This window comes from Ixodes scapularis, unplaced genomic scaffold, assembly GCF_016920785.2.
Source record: "Ixodes scapularis isolate PalLabHiFi unplaced genomic scaffold, ASM1692078v2 ptg000729l_1__unscaffolded, whole genome shotgun sequence".
Taxonomy (NCBI): Eukaryota; Metazoa; Arthropoda; class Arachnida; order Ixodida; family Ixodidae; genus Ixodes; species Ixodes scapularis.
In genome coordinates, this window is record NW_024610030.1 from 40169 (window position 1) to 59316 (window position 19148).

The 19148-nt window shown below is 45.1% G+C and overlaps 1 protein-coding gene across 1 annotated transcript; it reads right to left on the minus strand.

The window, feature by feature from the left end:
• Positions 1-1976: 1976 nt before the first annotated feature.
• LOC115319782 lies at positions 1977-18627 on the minus strand. The gene is made up of 5 exons (XM_040216375.1): positions 18523-18627; positions 12439-12614; positions 5698-5786; positions 4369-4446; positions 1977-2095 (listed from the first exon to the last, which is right to left on the minus strand). Exons 1-5 carry the CDS (start codon positions 18625-18627, stop codon positions 1977-1979), a joined length of 567 nt encoding a protein of 188 aa, XP_040072309.1.
• Positions 18628-19148: the final 521 nt, after the last annotated feature.

Below are 19148 nucleotides of genomic sequence, written 5' to 3' on the forward strand. Positions count from 1 at the left end.
TGCTCCGCGTCTTCTTCGCTGGAGTCACCGTGGTGGGACGGGGGCTGGGACTGTTTCTTGGGAGGCGTGGAGAAAAGAAGAAAAAAAACGCGCGACAGGGGAAAAGAAAACAGCACACGCGAACACGAGGGAAGAGAAAAAAACGCGCCAAAAAACTACGCCAAGAAAACCGCACCGTCAGCGACGTGCAGACCGCGGAGATAGGCGAGCGCACAAAAAGTCGTAATGAACAAGAAAAACCCGACGCGATATAGACAAAGAAATGAAAAACGCGAACCGCGACAAATCAACGTCTGAAAAAGAAATTAAGCAACGCAAAGTAGAAGAAAGGGAGGACGAACCGTCTGGTCGAGATCACCGACGACGGACGACAGAGCCCCACGTTGGGCGCCAGATGTGGCGTTCGCCTTCCGCCGTCCGCCGCAGGTGATCAACCGGACGACTCGTTCCTCGGGGTCAAACAGGGTTTATTACCATGACTCGGCCTGGTCAAGACTCGGGGCAGCAACTGCCCTCGGCCACATGGGCCATCCCTTTTCTAGCCTGTCGGCGCCGGGAGCCGCCCACCGCCAGTCGCCGGTTTGGCCGCCGTGCGGCGGGCCGAGTGCCCCACAGGCCTTAATGAGCTGGTACCGAATTGGAAAGGGGGGGGGGGGGGGGGAGGAGGGGGGGGAGGCTCGAAGCATATTTCTGACGAGGATGAGGTGTTGGGCGAGTTGGTGATTCATAATGGTTAAAAAGCGGAACAGGACAACGGACAGAAAGGAAGACACAGACACGGCGCTCCCCCGTGGTAACTCCTTGGTAACTCAGCGTTGTGTCCATGTCTTCCTTTGTGTCCGTTGTCCTGTTGCGCTTTCTAAACATATTTTTAATTTTTTTATTTCAGAGGCCTTTTTGCCATTTACCACGTTTCTGAGTTTAGTGTAGCCGTTTGGCCCTCGACCTATACATCGAGGGCCGACTCACGCCTTTAGGCGTGAGTCATGTCTTCTGTCTTGCGTGCGGTTCGAGCTCGGATGCGGTTATGTCGACGGTGCCATCAGTGAGTTGCCGAGGGGCAGTGTTCTCGGAGCATTCTGCAGCACACTTCCATGGCCTGCTTATCAGGAGTTCTTCGAGTTTTCGGAATCTGCAGCCCAAATGTAAGCTTTTCGGTCCCAAGAAGGTAGTCCGAGCATCATTGTCGAGCAACTTCGATCGCCTGCGCGTTTCAGTTAAAGTAAGTGCGATGTAAATTAGCTACATATTTAGTACTGCAACTTTAACTATAACTGTAACTTAATTACATTTCATGAGTAACTTCCAAAGCTCTCGTCGTAGCGCGCCTTGTGTGGATGTTTGGAACCGTTCTTTTCTAAAAACTTGTTTGTAAGTGTGCGGTTCTGCCTTTTCCTGTTCTGATTTCTCTTCGTCCTTCTGTTTCTTTCCAAGCTTTTAATCGTACACGGTAAACTAACTTGCCCACAACACCCTTTTCTGAAGTGTCGTGAAGACAATGCACACATAAATGCCAGGGACCACCTACTCAGCCACCGGGTGACTGAATCTTGCCAATCGTAGACAGGCTGTGGTGGCTCTTGCTACTCTTTTACGTCTCCAATTCGTACGAGTGCATGCACCAAAAAATAAAATTTACCCCCAGTCTTTTATGCAGATCTCACTTATTTTATCGCTTTTTATGTCAGAATGGAGCTGTTAGCACAAATGTTTGTATTGTATGGTGATATGGTACTCATGATTGTTTCCGGACAGTTTCTTTATATGATAAAATTCAAACTTATACTGCATATATGCGCAGCGACATTTAAATATAAATATAAAACGTTGATTATTCATGAACAAAATTTTGCTATTTATATCAAATATAATGAACACAAATAAGACCAACATCCATGAAATTATAACTTTATTTTTCACACACACACAAACAAATGTTCACTCTTAATTGAATGTGTGTGGAGCGAGATTCAATGTTATAGACATTGGGCATGGAAGATATTGTGCTTTGTCTGGCAGTGCTGGTCGTAGGCATGGCTACAACCTCGTGGGATAGCTCCTCTTACTGCAGAATGAATCAGCCACAGTTGACAATCTGAAAGGTATATGTAAGAAGTGAGAGGGTGCAGGAGAGCTGATTTGGAAACGGCATACATGTAAACTCTATTATCGAAATAAAAACAAAAAACACCGACGTAATGTATTGGTTTGGTGGTGGCTCCAGTATTGTCGGAGTTTCATCTCAACACTCTGGATAGGAAAATGACAGAATTTGTTGGTTCCTTTGAGGACTGATAACTTATTGGTTCCGAGGTTTGTTGATGACATTTGGATTTGTGCTCCGAATCAACAGTGGATAGTCCTCTAAGGGCAATTCACAAACTTGCTTCGAGCCAGACCGAGTGCAACTGCAACCTGAAGCCTTTTAAGAACGCGCCGCCTAGCAGCAATGACGAGTGTAAGCGGCTTAAAACCCCTTTGCCATAGCAATCCGAAAAAGGATTAACGTTGCAGTCGCATTTCGTTGGACTCATTGAAATGTGTGAACCAGACTTTAAGTGCGATTCACGCACTTGCGTTAAGTACGAGAGAGTGCGAGGGTTGCTATGGCAAAAATTGCGTTGGAGCCGACGCAGCTTTTGCCATAGCAACCCTCGCACTCCGTCGTACTTAACGCAAGTGTGTGGATTGCCCTTCAGGCTTTGGAGCTCTCGAATGCTCCCTGCGTGGCGCGACCTTGGGGAGTGTGTGGTTGTTCGGTGGTCGAAGTCGGCTTCTTTTCCAAATGTTGACCCTTTGGAGTGGCTTAGTTTGTCTGGTAGAATGCAGCAAGCTCCCTGTTTATGCACTTGGGTTCCTTCTGTCCCTCCTTTTCGTGTGTCTTGAAGTCTATTTATTGGAGTGCTCAAATTAATAAAATTCAGCAAAGTTTAAAGTCTAGCTGTCTTCGTCTTTTTTGTTTTGTGTTTTGATTTTCCTCAGCTCAGCGTTTACGAGTATGTAGGAACATGTGTAAACACATGTCTTATCTGTAAAACTAAGGAAAAACCTGTCCATTACTTTTTACGGTGTACAGAAAATAAACCTTTATTACAAACATAAATTAATTTCTATTTAATGGGCCAAAAGCAAAGAGATGTTTTTTTAGGAGAAATAGACCCTAGAAGTCGTTGACTCATCCCTTGGCCCTTAAGGATGGCCGCCGGTATATTTAATCTAAATAAATAAATAGGTAAATTGGTTGCAATATGCTCGTGCGAAAGTGTGACTTGTCGAAATGAGTATCCTAAATTTGTGTACTTCTGTGTTTGCGGCTAAATGCAATTAATCATATTATTTCATCTCAAATAAGAGTGTTAATTTTTCGGGTGGCTCTTGCTGTGGTCTGCCCAAGATATCAGACCGACATCGAAACTTTGCTGGCCCGTGCCTTTAAATGCAAGCTCTGCAATCCTTTGAGCCTAAGCGTTCTGAAAGAGGTGCTTGTGTTGTGCCCGATACGCGCCCCCCTTAGTGCGCGTTAAAAATCGGCTGCTCATTAAGACACGTGCGTTAACAACATTATAATCTGCTTCTGTGCAGAGTATTGTACTCAGACACAAACATTTTAAAGGGACACTGACAACCCCCAAAATTTTTGTTTTGATTTTTGCCAGGCGATCTATTATGGTGTCCGAAGACTACCCAATCAATAATTTGCTACAACGTCACGTATTTTTTTAATAAAGTAAAAATCGCAACTGCTCGAAACCGATACCGGAAAGGAAACTGGACTGGGAAGGGATAAGAAATATAGAGGAGGAGAGAGTTGGCGGAAGTCACATGACTGTGCAACTTTTCTTCAATTAACGTAGTTGCGGCTTTTTAGAAGCCAAAAGAAATATTTCTTTTCTATTTGTAGTATTAAGTGGGTGCGTTTGATGACCCACGAATTTGGTCGTATTTGTTGGCTGTGTCTAAACCATAGGACACGGCATGTGACCACGACTCAAACCGGCCAGTTCTCGATCGGCGGTTTTCGGGCGGAAAGACAACAAAATTTGAGCCGCAAATTGTGTTCTGGGTAGTTGGGGTCTCATACGCTATGTACAAATAAAAACCTTGGTGAGCATAAATACCCTGTGAGTGTCCCTTTAAATGCATCAAGATGTATGAGATTTGTTTTCGTTAAATCCTAAAATTGAACGACAGTGATTTATAGGGCACTAAACGTAAAAACAAATTTGTTTGTAAAGCATGCTTTAATGATCTTCTAGTTTCATATTTAGGGATGATAAGGCAAATTACATTTATAAATAATTATCAATTGTATCCCTTAGAAATTCGCAAAAAAAGTAAGTTAACCCATGGAGGTTATGTTTAACTTACATGTGTCTCCTTGGTAGTCATAAGTGAGAACACGGCAACTTCTATAGTCAGAAAACACTAGCTTTTGATTGTAGAGTACTGAAAATAGGAAGAGTAGTACACAAAGTAGAGTATTCCCGCGTACTTCTAGGTTTACTCGAATAGCCCGTTCAGACACTTCCGACTTCTTAAGACCGAGTGCCTTGGAACCTTTTAATATCTCTTACGACGAGAGGACACACTGGCACATCATCTGGGTAGCACTGTGAACTTAGCGGTCCCGCATATTATCTATTTCTCTTGCGCACCATCCTTTCTTTCTTGACTCGAAAAAACTTTTGTCAACGTTATAAACTAGCCTTTCTTAAAGGTATTGCGCGCATTTGACCTCGGAAATCCCGCAAAACCTTCAGTTTTGTGAAATGCAGTTCCAGGGTCACCGCATAGATGGTGCCAGCGTGCCAGTGTGTTCTCTAGCCCTAAGAAGTTTTAAGAGGTTTCATTAGGTCCTGTCTCTCTCAGTCGTACTCGGTTGCAAGTGTGTTAACGGGCCTTAAAACGTATGAATGTTTCAAAACACACGAGCAGCGAAGCATTGAAGATACAATAAACATATAATTTTATGCTGCGTAATAAAGTTCATAATGCTTAAAATTTGCCAATGTTTCATTATGCGTTTAATTACCTCAAGTGAATGCCCTTTTAAACAAGGTCCTGTTTGTGCACTAGCTACACTCGCGTCACATCACTTTTTAGTAATATATATTGAGATTGGTCTCGATGCTGTTAAAAAGGGAAGAAAGCATCATAGTTTAGGATAGAGAACGTAGAGTTTTGTTGTCGTTATGTTCGTTAATATACTTTCATTTTACCCTAGGGCTTAAATATTCAGACTTTACCTTCCTTGGGCCGTCCTAATTGAGAGCAGTAATAGTATAAATGAGTCATTATGAAAGCAGATTTAAAGGCCTTATATTCACGGCCTTAGGGAATAAATTGTGTTGTAATTGTATTATTTTTTTTTGTGTGCGTCCTAAACTATATTTTTCCACACAAAATAGTCAAAATCGCGAGTGTTCAAAGCCAGTTAATAATTTATCACCTCAGGAAGTATTGCCGGTACAATGCATTTAACAAGCGTCATGAGCGCTGAGACACAACTATTGGGAGTCGCTACACCTGCGGATTACTGATACCATTATTAGGTATTTCAAAGAAAAAAATTCTAGATCGATTTTCTACCTCCCGCTGAACACTTCAAACAAATTAAAGAAAACTTTTTGACAAAGAAATTGGTAAACTTCCTTTTATATATTAATTGAGTGTGCTAAGAAGCATCTGCATACTTACATTCTGCCGTCGGAACCTTAGTTGTTCTTATATTTTTTATCGCATTTCCATCGGGCGTGTGGGCTGTCATTTTTACTTTTATATTTTCCCTTGAAAAATATTTCGGAGATTTGGTGATATACAATTTTATAAATTGACCAAAAAACACGGATAAGAATAAAAAAAAATGTAAACGTTTGCAAGAAGCAAAAGCATGCAGGTGAGCTGGTTCAGATTTCATGTAAAACAACGAGTCATTAAAATTTCAGACCGATATAGCTTTTCGCATTTAGTCGCCGCAAACCATGATTTGTATGCTTATAGCAAAGGGTAAGTGAACACCTTTGGCAGAAATCTGTCTGGTTAGGAAAATAATGGACTTAAGGAAATTCGAAACTTCTTTTTATTTCTGCGTAGACGCCGCTGCGAAAGGACTTAACTGCAAATATCCAGGAGACTGTCAACAGGACAATCTCCATCATCTTCAAGAAACACCCGGACTTTCGTGGTCTCTACCTTAGGCTGATAAGCCGAAATGGGTCTGCCCAAGCCATCTCCGGCCTTCCCAAGATCCACAAGTCCGGTGCGCCACTCCGTCCCATTGTTGACTTAACCACATTCCCGCTTCGCGCAGTGTCGACGTAACTGCACCAGCTGATGTACGCGCTCACCGGCAACACACCCACGTACGCAATGAACTCTACTCATTTCATCGACCCCGTCAATGGGCTTCAAGTACACGCCGACGAGGCTCTTATCTTGTTCGACATTGTATCCCTTTTTACCAGTGTTCGGTGCCAGTTGCGTTGTCCGTGGCTAGGACGGCGCTTATAAATCACACGAGTCTAGCGGACCGAAGCTGCTTGTCCGTTGACGAGATCTGCCGTCTATTGGAGCTGTGCCTCACAAACACCTACTTCTTGTTCGATAAGCTCCTCTTCAACCAAACAAGCGGCACCGCTAGGGGAGCAGCTATCTCGGTCACCACGGCCAACCTTACCATGGAACGTATTGAGAATCAAACCCTTGCTATGTTCGTGCCGAACCCGAATATCTTTCTTCGTTATGTACACGACTGCTTTTGCACAGTTTAATAGACTGAAATCGACCGCCTTTGTTAACAATTAAATGTGGTCGAACCCGCTATTCAGTTCACGGTGGAACGCGAAAAAGATGATGCGCTTCTGCTTTTGGACATCAATGTGAAGAAGACTTCAAAACAAGCTGTCCTTCTCGGTGTACAGGAGGCCGACGCACACCGGAAGGCACTTGAACTTTGACTCTTACAATCCCACAACCCACAAAAAATCGGTGGTCACTGCGCTGTTAAAACGTGCCATGTCCGTACGCTCGACGGAGGAATCTCTCGGGGAAGGGGCCAACAAACTCAAGGCCGACCTTCAAAACAACGGCTACACCTAAGGTTTCATTAACCGAGTCTACAAGAAGCTGCGCCGTCCCCCGTCTCTCTATAGTCCCGGCTCCTTCGAGCCGTCTGTGCCTGCCTTTCGTGAGGAACGTCAGCGAGTCCATCGGACGCGTCCTTCGGAAACATGGGATTGCTATCGCTCACAAACCACTGTCCACCATCCGTCACCGACTTCTCCCCAAGGACGGACCGGGAAAGGAGAAGACCCAAGCCCTCATGTATCGCATCCCGTGCGCGGACTGCCCTGCCACCGACGTGGGGGAAACCAAGAACTTCCCGGATCGCTACCGCCTCCGAAAATTCGACGTAAAGAAGAACGACGTTAGAGTCAGCGCCCTCGCTGACTTGAACGTCAGCGAGGACGCAGCGAAACTGAACCACAGCGTAACATTCGACAAAAGCGTGATCCTGGGCATGGAACAACACTGGCGTAAACGTTTGCACCTAGAATCCTAGAACAGCCAGACAACAAACGGTAACATTAAAAGGTCATCGGGCACTCTCCCAAGCGTCTGGATCAGGGCTTCGTCACTTCGTGAAAAAATCCGGGCGCAGCGATCGCAACCGGCCTACTTGTCCGGCATCCCCCTCCGTCCAACCCACAGTCACCCGTGGTCAAGGGATCGAGCTGGCCTCGATACGTCAGGGAATTTTGTTTTTATTGAACTTTTGTTAGAGTTTCGCATTTCAGTCAGTTTATACGGTAAGTAACTATATTGTCACGAATGATGAGTAGGCCTATTTACCGTGCATCATAGAAATGACTAAATGGTGCGAAACCTGCACTTTACAAACAGAGGACAGTGTGAAATCCGAGGGGGTGTCGAGTATAAGACCCAAGGCTGGCTGGAGGATCCTCGGATTCTGTAGAACGCAGCGGCTGTTGGGTTTCTACCTGGTAGGTCATTTGCGGGCTGGTAAAGAAATTTCCATAAGTGGGGTGATCGCCGTAATTGAATGTTAATGGATGGTAGAATGCTATTTGGATCAACGAAAATGCAACGTGGTGTGGAGCCAACTAAGCCAAACGGACAAACATTAGCGTTTGAACACGTTTTAGTGCGGAACAGCGTCCTTACGACCGGAGGTGGCGTCCTAGTGGTACGATGCGCGCCGTCGCGCAACGCCCGCAGCGCGACGTATTAGAGTAGAGCCGTTCTCATCTTCCAGTGCGGCTGCCCTTGCGGAGTATCGCGTCACTTATCAGAGGCCGAGATCAGAAAGTGTGGGTCACATGCTCGCCCGCACTCATCTCTGACGTACATTTGGTTCCCCCTTTTGGAGATTGATCCCGCTTTTGCCTGTTGGGGTGTGTTGGGGGGGAATTCTGCGAGGGGTGGTAATTCCGAGGTTGCGAGGATTCAAGCTGGACAGAAGTTGCTGATGCCAGCGGGATTGTCCCAAATGAACAGCCGCGTCGACGCTGTTGCCGGGAACCGTCGTCTTGATGGGGATTTCACTTCCCGTAAGACGCAGGCAAAGATAGTGGATTCTTTTTGGCTGTTAACTGCGGTGGACTGCATGCAAAATGCGAATGTGTTTACAAGCTTTGCGCAAACGCTCTCCGCAAAGTTCTACAGCCACTTGCCGATGCGGAACGCACCGCGCTCAAACACATATATGTGAATGGGCCTTTACTCGTGACAGTGGCATCAATAGTGTGCAGTTTTATCCGTCGAGATTGCGTGAACAGCTTTAGTAACCTTTTATAAGTCCCCGACATATGCTGCATGTTGCGGCTAAGAAGGAAAGTAAATAGGCTAGGTATTCTCACCCAGTGGAACTGCATTAAAAAGACAATTCACGTCGTTGTCTTACAAAAGTCAAGAAGTTTAATGAAAAAATAAGTATCTATGCTGTCCCTGCCCATTAATTGTTCTAATCAGGGGCAAACTTCAATTAATTTTTTAAATCAGGGACACAAAGTTTGCCAATTGTTTAACAGTTTGCAACTCTAAATTATGAAGTTAACTGCCTCCCAATATATTGTCCTGGGGTGTATATATGCGGATCTTAATGTAGGTATCAATAAGACACGTGTAAAGCAACAAATTTTAATAATCAGTCGAGAAGTTAGGTGCTTTAACAAGCATAAAATCTGGCATGAACAAGTGGTGATTTGCTAGAACATGACACTTTAACATAATTCGATCATATACTTCAATCACACGATAAGAAAAATCTCTGTGGTCGGCGGCGAATAATTTCGCGATCCACCGTGCGTGGCATGTGCTCGCGACCCAAGAAAGCGGGCTCATTCGCCCATTCGAAAAGGACCCATCCTAGAGGTGCCTATATAGATGCTCTGTAAATATGTTTAATGAACTAACAGCACCATATTAAAGAGGTTACTCTTTGTTTAGCTAAACTTGCGATCTCGGCCGTATTTGAAGATATATCACTGTCCCGTTAAAGGGGTACTCCGGCGTTCTGTTTATAGACCCCGAATTTCCTGAAAATTTGCAAACCACGCCAAGTAATATGGCTGAAATATCAACCCAAATATTGGGCTAAAGTAATGTTTTTTTTTGCGGTGGTATTGAAAATACAGTTTTGGTCCATACCGCGCTGCAGTTTTTGGGATTGTTCGTTATTTCTTCTTGCACACATACCACTTGGAAACTAACACCTCATTTCCCGTCCACGGTGTTTCATTATTTTGTAGGAGCCATGTATTCCAGGTCCTTCACGAGGACGTCTGAGTGGTTCTGATCACTGTCCTCAATCAAGCTTCACAGGTTTTCCGTAGGCTAAAACACTGCTTCAACTACTATTTCACACTTCTGAAGCACAGAGTGATCATTTGATGATCGCGCTGAACGATATTCTGGCTGCCTGCAAAATGCCAGTGATAAAGTTATTGCATTTTATTCAAATGTTTGGCAAATGCGGGAGCTGGTGGACCTGCATTTTGGCAACCCCAGCGCCATATACGAGGCACAAGAACTATAGGAGACACAGGGCGAGCGCTGGTAGCTGATATATAAAAGGCTGTCGAGTGATTGACTTCACTCAGGCATCAGCGGCCGTTCATGATCCACTCTTTTTATCCTGTCTGTCGAATTTGGCGCAGTTTCTGCTATATTGTTCACAAGAAAATGACAACGCATATTAAGAAAAAAAAAAGAAATGCGCAACTTGGGAGAGAGCATGACGCTGCGGTAATGCTCCACAGACACGCGCGCGCAAGCAGTCTGCTCCTGCTGCGAGCGGCGAGCTTCCTCGCATGGTTCATGCTGAGCCACAATGAGTGGGTGCGACGGAACTTCGAGCACATCACCGGCGCAGCGTTGAAGCCTGGGTTGTGCTGCGCGAGGGTCAGACACATCGCATTAGGACGCACACCCTCGCAGCACCCTACTCTCCAACCCGAAGTTTTATCAGTTTTAAAAGGCCTCCAGGAGGCGCGGCATGTACCAAAGGTCACGCGTTCCACCGTTAGCATTTCATTTGAACCTGAGAGCTCAATGGGGAGTAAATTGCTTAATGTTTGAAATGCCCGAAAACATTGTGCAAGTATCTATTTCTTTTTTGGCGGGATGCCATAATGTTATGCGATGAGTATTGACGCTGAACAGCAAACGTCGGGACGAAGCCTGGGCAGGAGCCGCGAACCTGGGCGCTAACCCGTCAATACGCTAATCTGATCCATCATTATGGCTACGTCGCCGCTGCCGCAATGAATCGAGGTAACAGTAGCCTTCCAGCACGTTGGAAGACCTATACTTCGCTTCAACTTACGTCCAGAAGCAGCCAACGATACGAGCCAATGTGACCGATCAAGCTGCGTAAAAAGCGCAACTCACTGTAGCTATCTATTTGTGATTGCTTCAGCAACGATAGAACACGTCGCACCCGTTGCCCGGACGAGGCATCATGACTGCTCAAGCTAGAATAGGAAGGTCAGGTTCCCGTCTACATGCGTGCAGAGGAGGAAGACCGTGCGGAGGCTCGTTTGGTTCGGGAATTCGCGTACCCTGGGATAATAAATTAAAAAAAAAAAATTATGCAATTCGCGGGAGTGTAAACAATATTTTTATAGAAAGTGTGCCAGGATGATATTATCTTTTTAAAGACTAGATTGCTCTTGTGACGCTTCCAGCAGTTTTCATTTAAACATCCGGATGGGAAATGTCTAATTCTGATGACGTAAACGTCAGCTATACGTAAACGTCAGAAACCAGAAGGTCAGTTCTAGTCATACTGTAAAACCCTTCATTTTCGTGCTCCTCCTTTTTTGTGAATCGGTTACAGAGGACACAATCGCGGCCACTAAATTTCACCAATTCCAGACACTCGCATTGAAAGTCTTAGAGATCGAAATTTTCGGGTGCCCCTTAATTTCGCGAAATTTTGATTTCGCGATATTTGTGAAAATTAAGGACTCGCGATCATTAAGGGTATTACAGTATTCAAGTGACTCCTGGTTTATACAGTCGTACCATTATTAGGCAGTTCGAGCCACATTCAAAGCAGCATGGTATCGAGGTATAAACCGACCCACAAAAAGCATCTCGCAGCTGCCATCTTACAGGGAGTATTCACTGGCGGCCATAGCTGTGTGCGCGACTGCTGAGCGCGTGCTGATGGCGAGCTCCCGCAGTTCTTTTACAACGTGCATTCCACACCATCAAGATCACCGGTCTTAGCAACTCATTAGTGTGATCTCGTTCTTAGCCTGCGCTCTGAACAGCGCCTGAGAATATGGCGTCCATTCAATACTCCCTATTTGCGGCGAGAAGTTAGGGTATCTCCGCCTGGTGGATTTTTTTCTTTCACGACCCAGAGTGAGTATAGTTCATGTTCTGCAGTGTAAGACGTACAATGCAAGCTTCTATGCTCTCAAAATAAAAAAAATAACCGCGTGTATAGCACGTGCACTAACTACCCCAGAGTGAGGAAAACAGAAGCGCACCTCGCGAGCTTCTCACCGCAAATACACATTTCCATAAAAGCGCATGACGACTCGCGTTCATTGCTGTGTTTGTGATTTAAAACGTGTGTACTGTGATTTATAAACAGTGGAAACGTGCACAGTCGGTGACAGGTTAAGAACGCTGTAGGCACTGCGTCTTGAGCGCGAGATTCCTGCCATGCATAACACTTTGTCAAACGCGCAGCCAAAGCCCGGCTGAAGAAAAGTGCGCGCTAGACGCAAAGCAGTTGCTGGGTTCTTAACCTGCTACCGATGTAAGACGCTAATATATTTGAAGTGAGCTCCACTTGATTGGTTGGGGCCACATGACATATTTTTATTGCACGTTTGACCTTGACTCTTTAAGCAAAACATATACACCACTCAAGTTTACGATGTGTGGGATGGCTCTACTCACGTGGGATCGCTGGCGCGATTGTGCTTGATTGATATTTGGGCAGTTATACTAGTTTCACCAAAAACTGGAGCCAATTTCAACACGGAGACACATTTGGCACTATTTCCCATTTTTCTGTCAGTGAGCTGTGAGCGCTGCATCAGATAATATTTCTCACCGAATCGCTCTTTTAGCTCCTACACTGTTAGCAAAAATAACACGCCTAGACGTGTAAACCGTTGTCCCATAGCGGACACGTCGAAACGTGTTCGTTTTACACGAGGCCATCTGTGTTTTTCGTCTACACACGAGGTGCTGTGTAAACTTAACACGCTACACCGTGTCTGCCTTCCGCAAAACCGTTTCGAGCGTGTTCCTTATGAAACATGGCGGCCAGCGGCCGAGAACAGGCGAGAGACAAGCCCAGCGAGCCGCGCGCCTTTCAGCCGAATTGAAAGCACACAGGGCGCGTTAGTTCTCGTTCGATGTCTTTTATACACAGTAAAGTCTCCAAGCGGCGGACGTAGCTACTTGCAAAGGTACGTACGTGCGTTGTCGGCGGTCGGCGGCGTCAGTAGCTTCAACAAGCCGCTAGACAAAAAAAAAAAAAAAAAAAAAAAAAACGAATGCCGAACTCACATGGATGAATAACTTGAGCAAACTATTTAGAATCGGGCGGTAACTTGCGCCACCTATCGAGATTTCTAGCAGCCTGGTTTAAAAAAAAAGACGAGTCTGTTAACACTGCGAACGACCACGGCTACACAGCAACCCTACATACAACGCAGGCAACACAGCACACAGCTACACAGCACCAACATCTACACAAACACAACAACCGACACCACGCCAGACACTTCCTACTCGATATGCATTTCTCCCCGCGGCGCATATAAGCTTGACATGTGCGGGTGAGCTCTTTGGTCGCTGACCATTACAGATTTATAGAAGAATACACAAAACACGGCGCAATGGACAGCCGTGTGTTAGAACTGTTTGCATTTAAAAAGTATGGAGGCAAAATCTATAATGTTAGTCCGTTGCAATAAATAACGATATGTTAACAATAAATCTTAAACCGGTCATGAAAAACTTCAAATTTTTGTTATTTTCTTGCTTGACCAGTGTTATGAGCAGTCCGACTAGCTTGAATCAGATAGGAAAACAAATTGGGATTTTGTCATTACGTATACAATAATAAATGAAAATGATCCTTGCGCAAAGCATTTTTTATATATTTTTGTGAAGGACATCCGGACATCCGCCCAACACTTCACTTCCGCCAGTTGCAGCAGTTGCAGTACGGGAGCAGACGCCTTCACTTTTGGGACGTTTTGATGCAGTTTGTTGTCGTATGTCGTGTCGGTGTCGAGAAGAGCGGTGGGGCTTGGGAGATTGTGACCGGTGTTATTCGTGAACACTGATGTGGGGCGCTGATGCGTCTTTTTTTATACTGCCACCACCCCGAACTTTGAAGATACACGGGCCCGTAGCAGTGCATTATGCTGAATCGCGAGCTCCTTCTCTGTCGACGTCGCTTTCCTGGTACCACTCGTGGATACTGCAAGCGTTTAAACAGTGTGCACCGTCTCGCCTACATCCCCGGTGACGTACTCGACCTGTTGAAACTTATTGCTTCCGTCATTTTAGAGTACGCAAGGCAGTTATCTCGTTGGTCTGGTTTCGGTTATAAAAGCAAGGCAAAACGCTCGTAGTTCCCGCCCTCAGTACACGTTGGACATCTTCCACACTTTGACACCGGATAACTGAATGAACGAGGATTTACATTCACTTCCGAGGTTACTCTCGCCGCTTCCTCACCGTTGAGCAGCAGGATGAGTTGGCGACAAGCCGCGGATGAAAGGCTTGAGCATCAACAGCCCAAGCGCACTCGGTGCCGATGCGGGCGACGCGGGTTTCTGTCAACCGGGAGGCCAGCACAAACCGTGACCATTCCAGCTCTTCGTCATGACACGGTGTTGCAGAGAGCAGGGTAAAATACAGCTACACGGATCACCGAAGCAAACGACTGCTATCTTAAATCTTGGCTTGTGATTGCGCCTTTGTAGTAGATCATCTTATTCGTTTTGCTGGAGAGACGCAAACGACGGGCATAACAAAATCGCTTGCATATTCAACATATCTCACAAAAGCATTTACCCTGTCACCTTGCGAAAAGCGCGAAACACGGAGTCCGCACCGTCCTAAGCTTCCCGTTTTTTACCTGCTTTAGAGCAGTTAGTACCTGCTAGTAGATATGCCTACTGAAACTGAAACAGGGCAGTGCAAGAGAGAAAGAGACAAAGTTGAGAAAGCTTGCTCGCTCTCCAATTTCTCAACTCTCAAGTGATTGTACCATAATAAATGCACCAACGCGTCTTCCAAAATAAAGAAAGAGCACTACGTTCAAAACATAAAAAATGGTCTCAGTACATGCATCTGTGGGCAGGTAGGAAACCTTGCCCTAATTTATTCACGCCGCATGATTGGCGCAACAAACTCGTTGCAGGACCGAATCATCTACTCGAGCGGTGTGCGTCGCTATGCAAACGCAGTCCAACACGAAGCATAAAAAACGGCAGATTTAAGACAACAATCCGGAGTCCATTATTCAATTAAAACAACGTAATATTGTTGAAAACGCCCGCTGCTTCCTATTCACGGTATGTGTCGGGATGCTTCCACAGTTTGAAACGGAACGAAGAAAGGTTTACTTTTAAAAACGCTCGCTGCGTTCTCCCGGACCAGCTGGACCGGATCAGCTGACGACGACGGGACTGTACCCGTTGAACATCCACCACGCAACAAACAATTTGCGCTCCGTGTTAAAAGCCTGGTTCAAACAGACCCGGAATACAAAGCACCGCACCACACACGACGAATGTTTCAGCTCTTTTTCGCATCGCCGGGTTGCACCAAACAGAACGAGATCGCCGAAGTCAACGCCGCTCTGTCGTGGACCTTGGCTTATGGTTGCGAACTCGTGGACCCTGTGACTCCCTTCGCTTTCAAAGCACACACGACGATTACGAATGCTACTTTCCGTCTTCCAGGAACATCACAGGGGCACTTCTCCGGTCACGTCTTCACTATATGCTCGCAAACTCCGAAGCTCTATGTGAAGCTTCTCGCGTCCCGTCAAACCAAAACAGTAGCGGCGCCATGCGTACTTGCCAGATTTTCTCCGGTCAAACAAAAACAACGAAGGCCAACCGGCGCTTGCTTCCAGCGTACATCGGCGTTGCACTTGCGCCGTGGCCAGATCGCTTGCAGTTGAAGGTTGAAGCAAAAACGAAACCAACTGCATTGTCACGTGTTCACATCGATGACACGCTTTTTATATCCATTTTTACTGTTTGGAACGAATAATTAGACCCATGACTTTATTTGTGGTGTCTAAGAAACTGTTATTCTGACCCCTAAACTAAATACAAACATGGGCGACATGAGGGAAGCCGCATTGCCATCGACCAAAGATGGCGGCGAGCACCGCGAGCACGGTAAGCGCGGGTTTCGCCAACGTCCTGCGACATGGCGCAATTGCTTTTGGTGCATATTTGTCTCCGAGACATGTTTCTTTCCGCGGCATTTGTCTCGACGGTCCTTTCTAAGTGTGTCCCCAAGCATTCCGGTGCTTCGATAGCCGGCAATGCCGCGGTCGTCGCCGGGAGCGATGCGTGTTATTGAGGTCGGCTACACGGTTATGCGTGTATGACCGAACCGAAGCACGTTTTTTACAACCTCGCATGATTTCTGAACGAATTATCCGTTACTCATCGTGTAAATTTATGGTAATATGTGTAAATAGCGTGTTTTTCACCCCAAATATTCGCCAAATACACGGGACTTGCTAACAGTGTAGAACAGAACAAATAAAATTAGGAAAGGCACGCGTTTTCGGTAGACTTCGGGTAGATGGCCCGACAAAGAATTATCTTCGATATCAGCTAATCATTTTAGTATCATTGAACTTGAAGTTTCGCCAGTCACTTGAACACTTCTGTTGTTCGCCGTGATTAGCTGCCTTTGTATTCTGCAGTAAAGCTAACTCAGGGTGAAGCCTTTTGCCTAAAATAATGAATGCTTCTTGAGGTTAGAGGCCTGTCAGAGCACTGTGATAGCTAAAGTCTCGTAGTGTGTTGCCATGTCATCATTATTTTATGTGACTTAATTTCCATTTTTAAATATATAGTGCATTTGCTGCATTAATTATACCGGATGCCAAGTGAGAAAAATAAACCACAAATATTCAATACCAACAAAGTCCTTCAATAGCGCTATTCGTCACGAAACTTCTGCCCAAGTTTAGTTTACGACCAAAGCTGTCGCCAGGGGCGCCACCCCTTCTGAGGGGCCATTTCGTTTAGGCAACTCGACTCGGAGTAAGACATTCAGAATTGACGATTACTACTTCTTTTTTTTTTTTTTAATTTCTCGAACATCGTCATTTTGGTACATCTGTAATTATAGTTATTATAGTTACTAATTATAGTTACTGATGCCTAAGAACAGAACTGATAAAATAGACTTTGTTTCGTTTGTTTTCAAACAAAACGATTCTTTTGCATGAGAAAATAATCAGGGAATGGAGTGTAAGGGGGCTCAGTACATCAATTTGGTGGTGCTGCTCGCTGCGCTGAATTTTGAGTACGATGGGGGCATTCAGATATCGACCATTTCGAGAAAAGAAAAAGAAGTGGAACTAATATTAGTTTGGAGATTGTTGTATATCTAGAAGTTTCAGCAGTTGATTCAGATTACAACGCCGAAGAGGCTTGCATTAACAAGAACTGCCTTTGGTGCGACGACGCATCACGGCGTTCTATGGATAGCTCATTCAGAGGGGGTTAGAAATTCCGAAACACATGGTTGCAAAGACTTCCAGAGGTGCTAAATGGCGGTTCTTAGCCCCCTCGCCGACGCCAGAGTCGCGCATTGTACAGTACCAAGCTCTCCGTAGTATTACGGAGAAGTATCGCCGGCCAGGGGCCCTAATCTATACGGCGGAACCGAGGGGCCGGGCATCACCGATTGGTCAGCGCCACACCGCCGACTAATCCGAGCAGGCGGCGATTGCCCGGTCTCTTGGTTGCACTGTGTAGATCAGGGCCCAGCAAAGTATTGAAGGACTCAATTACTATGAATGATGACACGACGGCCGTAAAATTTCGTCGAAAGGCACGATCAATAAAACAATTTAATATGTATTATGAAGAGTACGGCGTACACTTCCACCCGAAGGATTTTTGAAGTAGCTGTCCTAGTATTTTCAGATTTGTTTTTGTATAAGCAAGAGGCTCAGCGTATTTCCGTCGTCAGGGTTTTAGACAGGAAGTTGTGAGACGGGCCTAATACCACCACTGGGTGAGCAGCATTTACCAACTTCCGTTTTGTTACAACGTTTTGCTTCACAAATGGGAGTCGACAGTCATGAGATGCAAGGGTGAGATGGAAAGTCTGAAAATATTCCAATCCTTCGGTTGCTCTAAAGCACGCAGAGAAAAACCTTTGCTTTTCTACGACTTTGTAGAACAAATCGAATTTAAAAAAAAGTGCCAAACTGCCCAAACTCCGCTTGCTCATTCATTTCTCGCTTTCTGAGAAAAACAGTGCTCGTACTGCGATAACAAACAAAGAAAAATATGTCAAGCAGAACAAAGAACAGAACCAAGGTCGTGATAATCTCAAAAAGGAAGCCTAATGTGGCATCGGCCGGTGTGTAGTTTAGCTGAAGCTGCGCCCCCATAATGGTTTGACACACGGGAGTTTCGTTTAATTTTGTCTACTGAAGGGCCTACAAGAAATGCACTATAGTGATACTTTGACTTTCTTTTTCACTTCTAAATAAATATTCCGAACACTCCGTAGAACTGCCGAATTCTTTTTTAGTATGGCACTTTTGAGTGCAGTATTCTAAAGCACGACAAACATTGCACACAATGTTTCTAGCAGTATTGCGTAAGTCTGGTAGATTCATTCAATTCTACACTCTCTGAGAGATTGAAATATTTTACACAAAATATATGACCGCAGGTTTATTTTATTGCTATTAATAGCTCGAGATCAAAATAATTTCGTTTCCAGGAAAAAGACCTGAGTGCTTACCCTCGCAGCATCGTATCTTGTCCGTGTTGTTCTTGACTGCGCTTCAGGAAGTTGAATTATGACTGCTGCCATAAAGCACAAAAGAGTCGAAAGCCGAACGGCCATTTCTAAATAATGCAAGGCGTAAGACGCATAGCATATTTTAGAACAGGCACTCGTATTTATATTGAATTCGATCGTGACGTCAGGTGCACGAACCAATTGCCGCAGTCCGTTCTTTAACAATACCTATTGTATGAATACATTTGATTTATTATTTCTTTGAATTTTGTTAAGATTCTTATTTGAAATATATTTATTTATTTACACGTACCCTCAAGGCCCGTAGGGGCTTTACGAGGGAGACTGGTTGGTTCGCTTGAACTCCTACACATTTTTTTTTAAATGAGAACAAAAATTGTATTGGTGTATACCTTGCGCAAAATACTCTTTAAAGCAGTTACTCTTGAAAATGGGAAAGTGGGAAAGTAGTTATGTTTCCTACGTAATATTTTATACACGAGTTTGGTTTAATAAATGGGATACAGAAACGTACAGATCGCCTTGACTGAACGGAACGCATGGTAAAATTCGATAGTGCTGGCATTTATTATGAACTTTTAGAACAGCGTACACAAAAGCGTTGC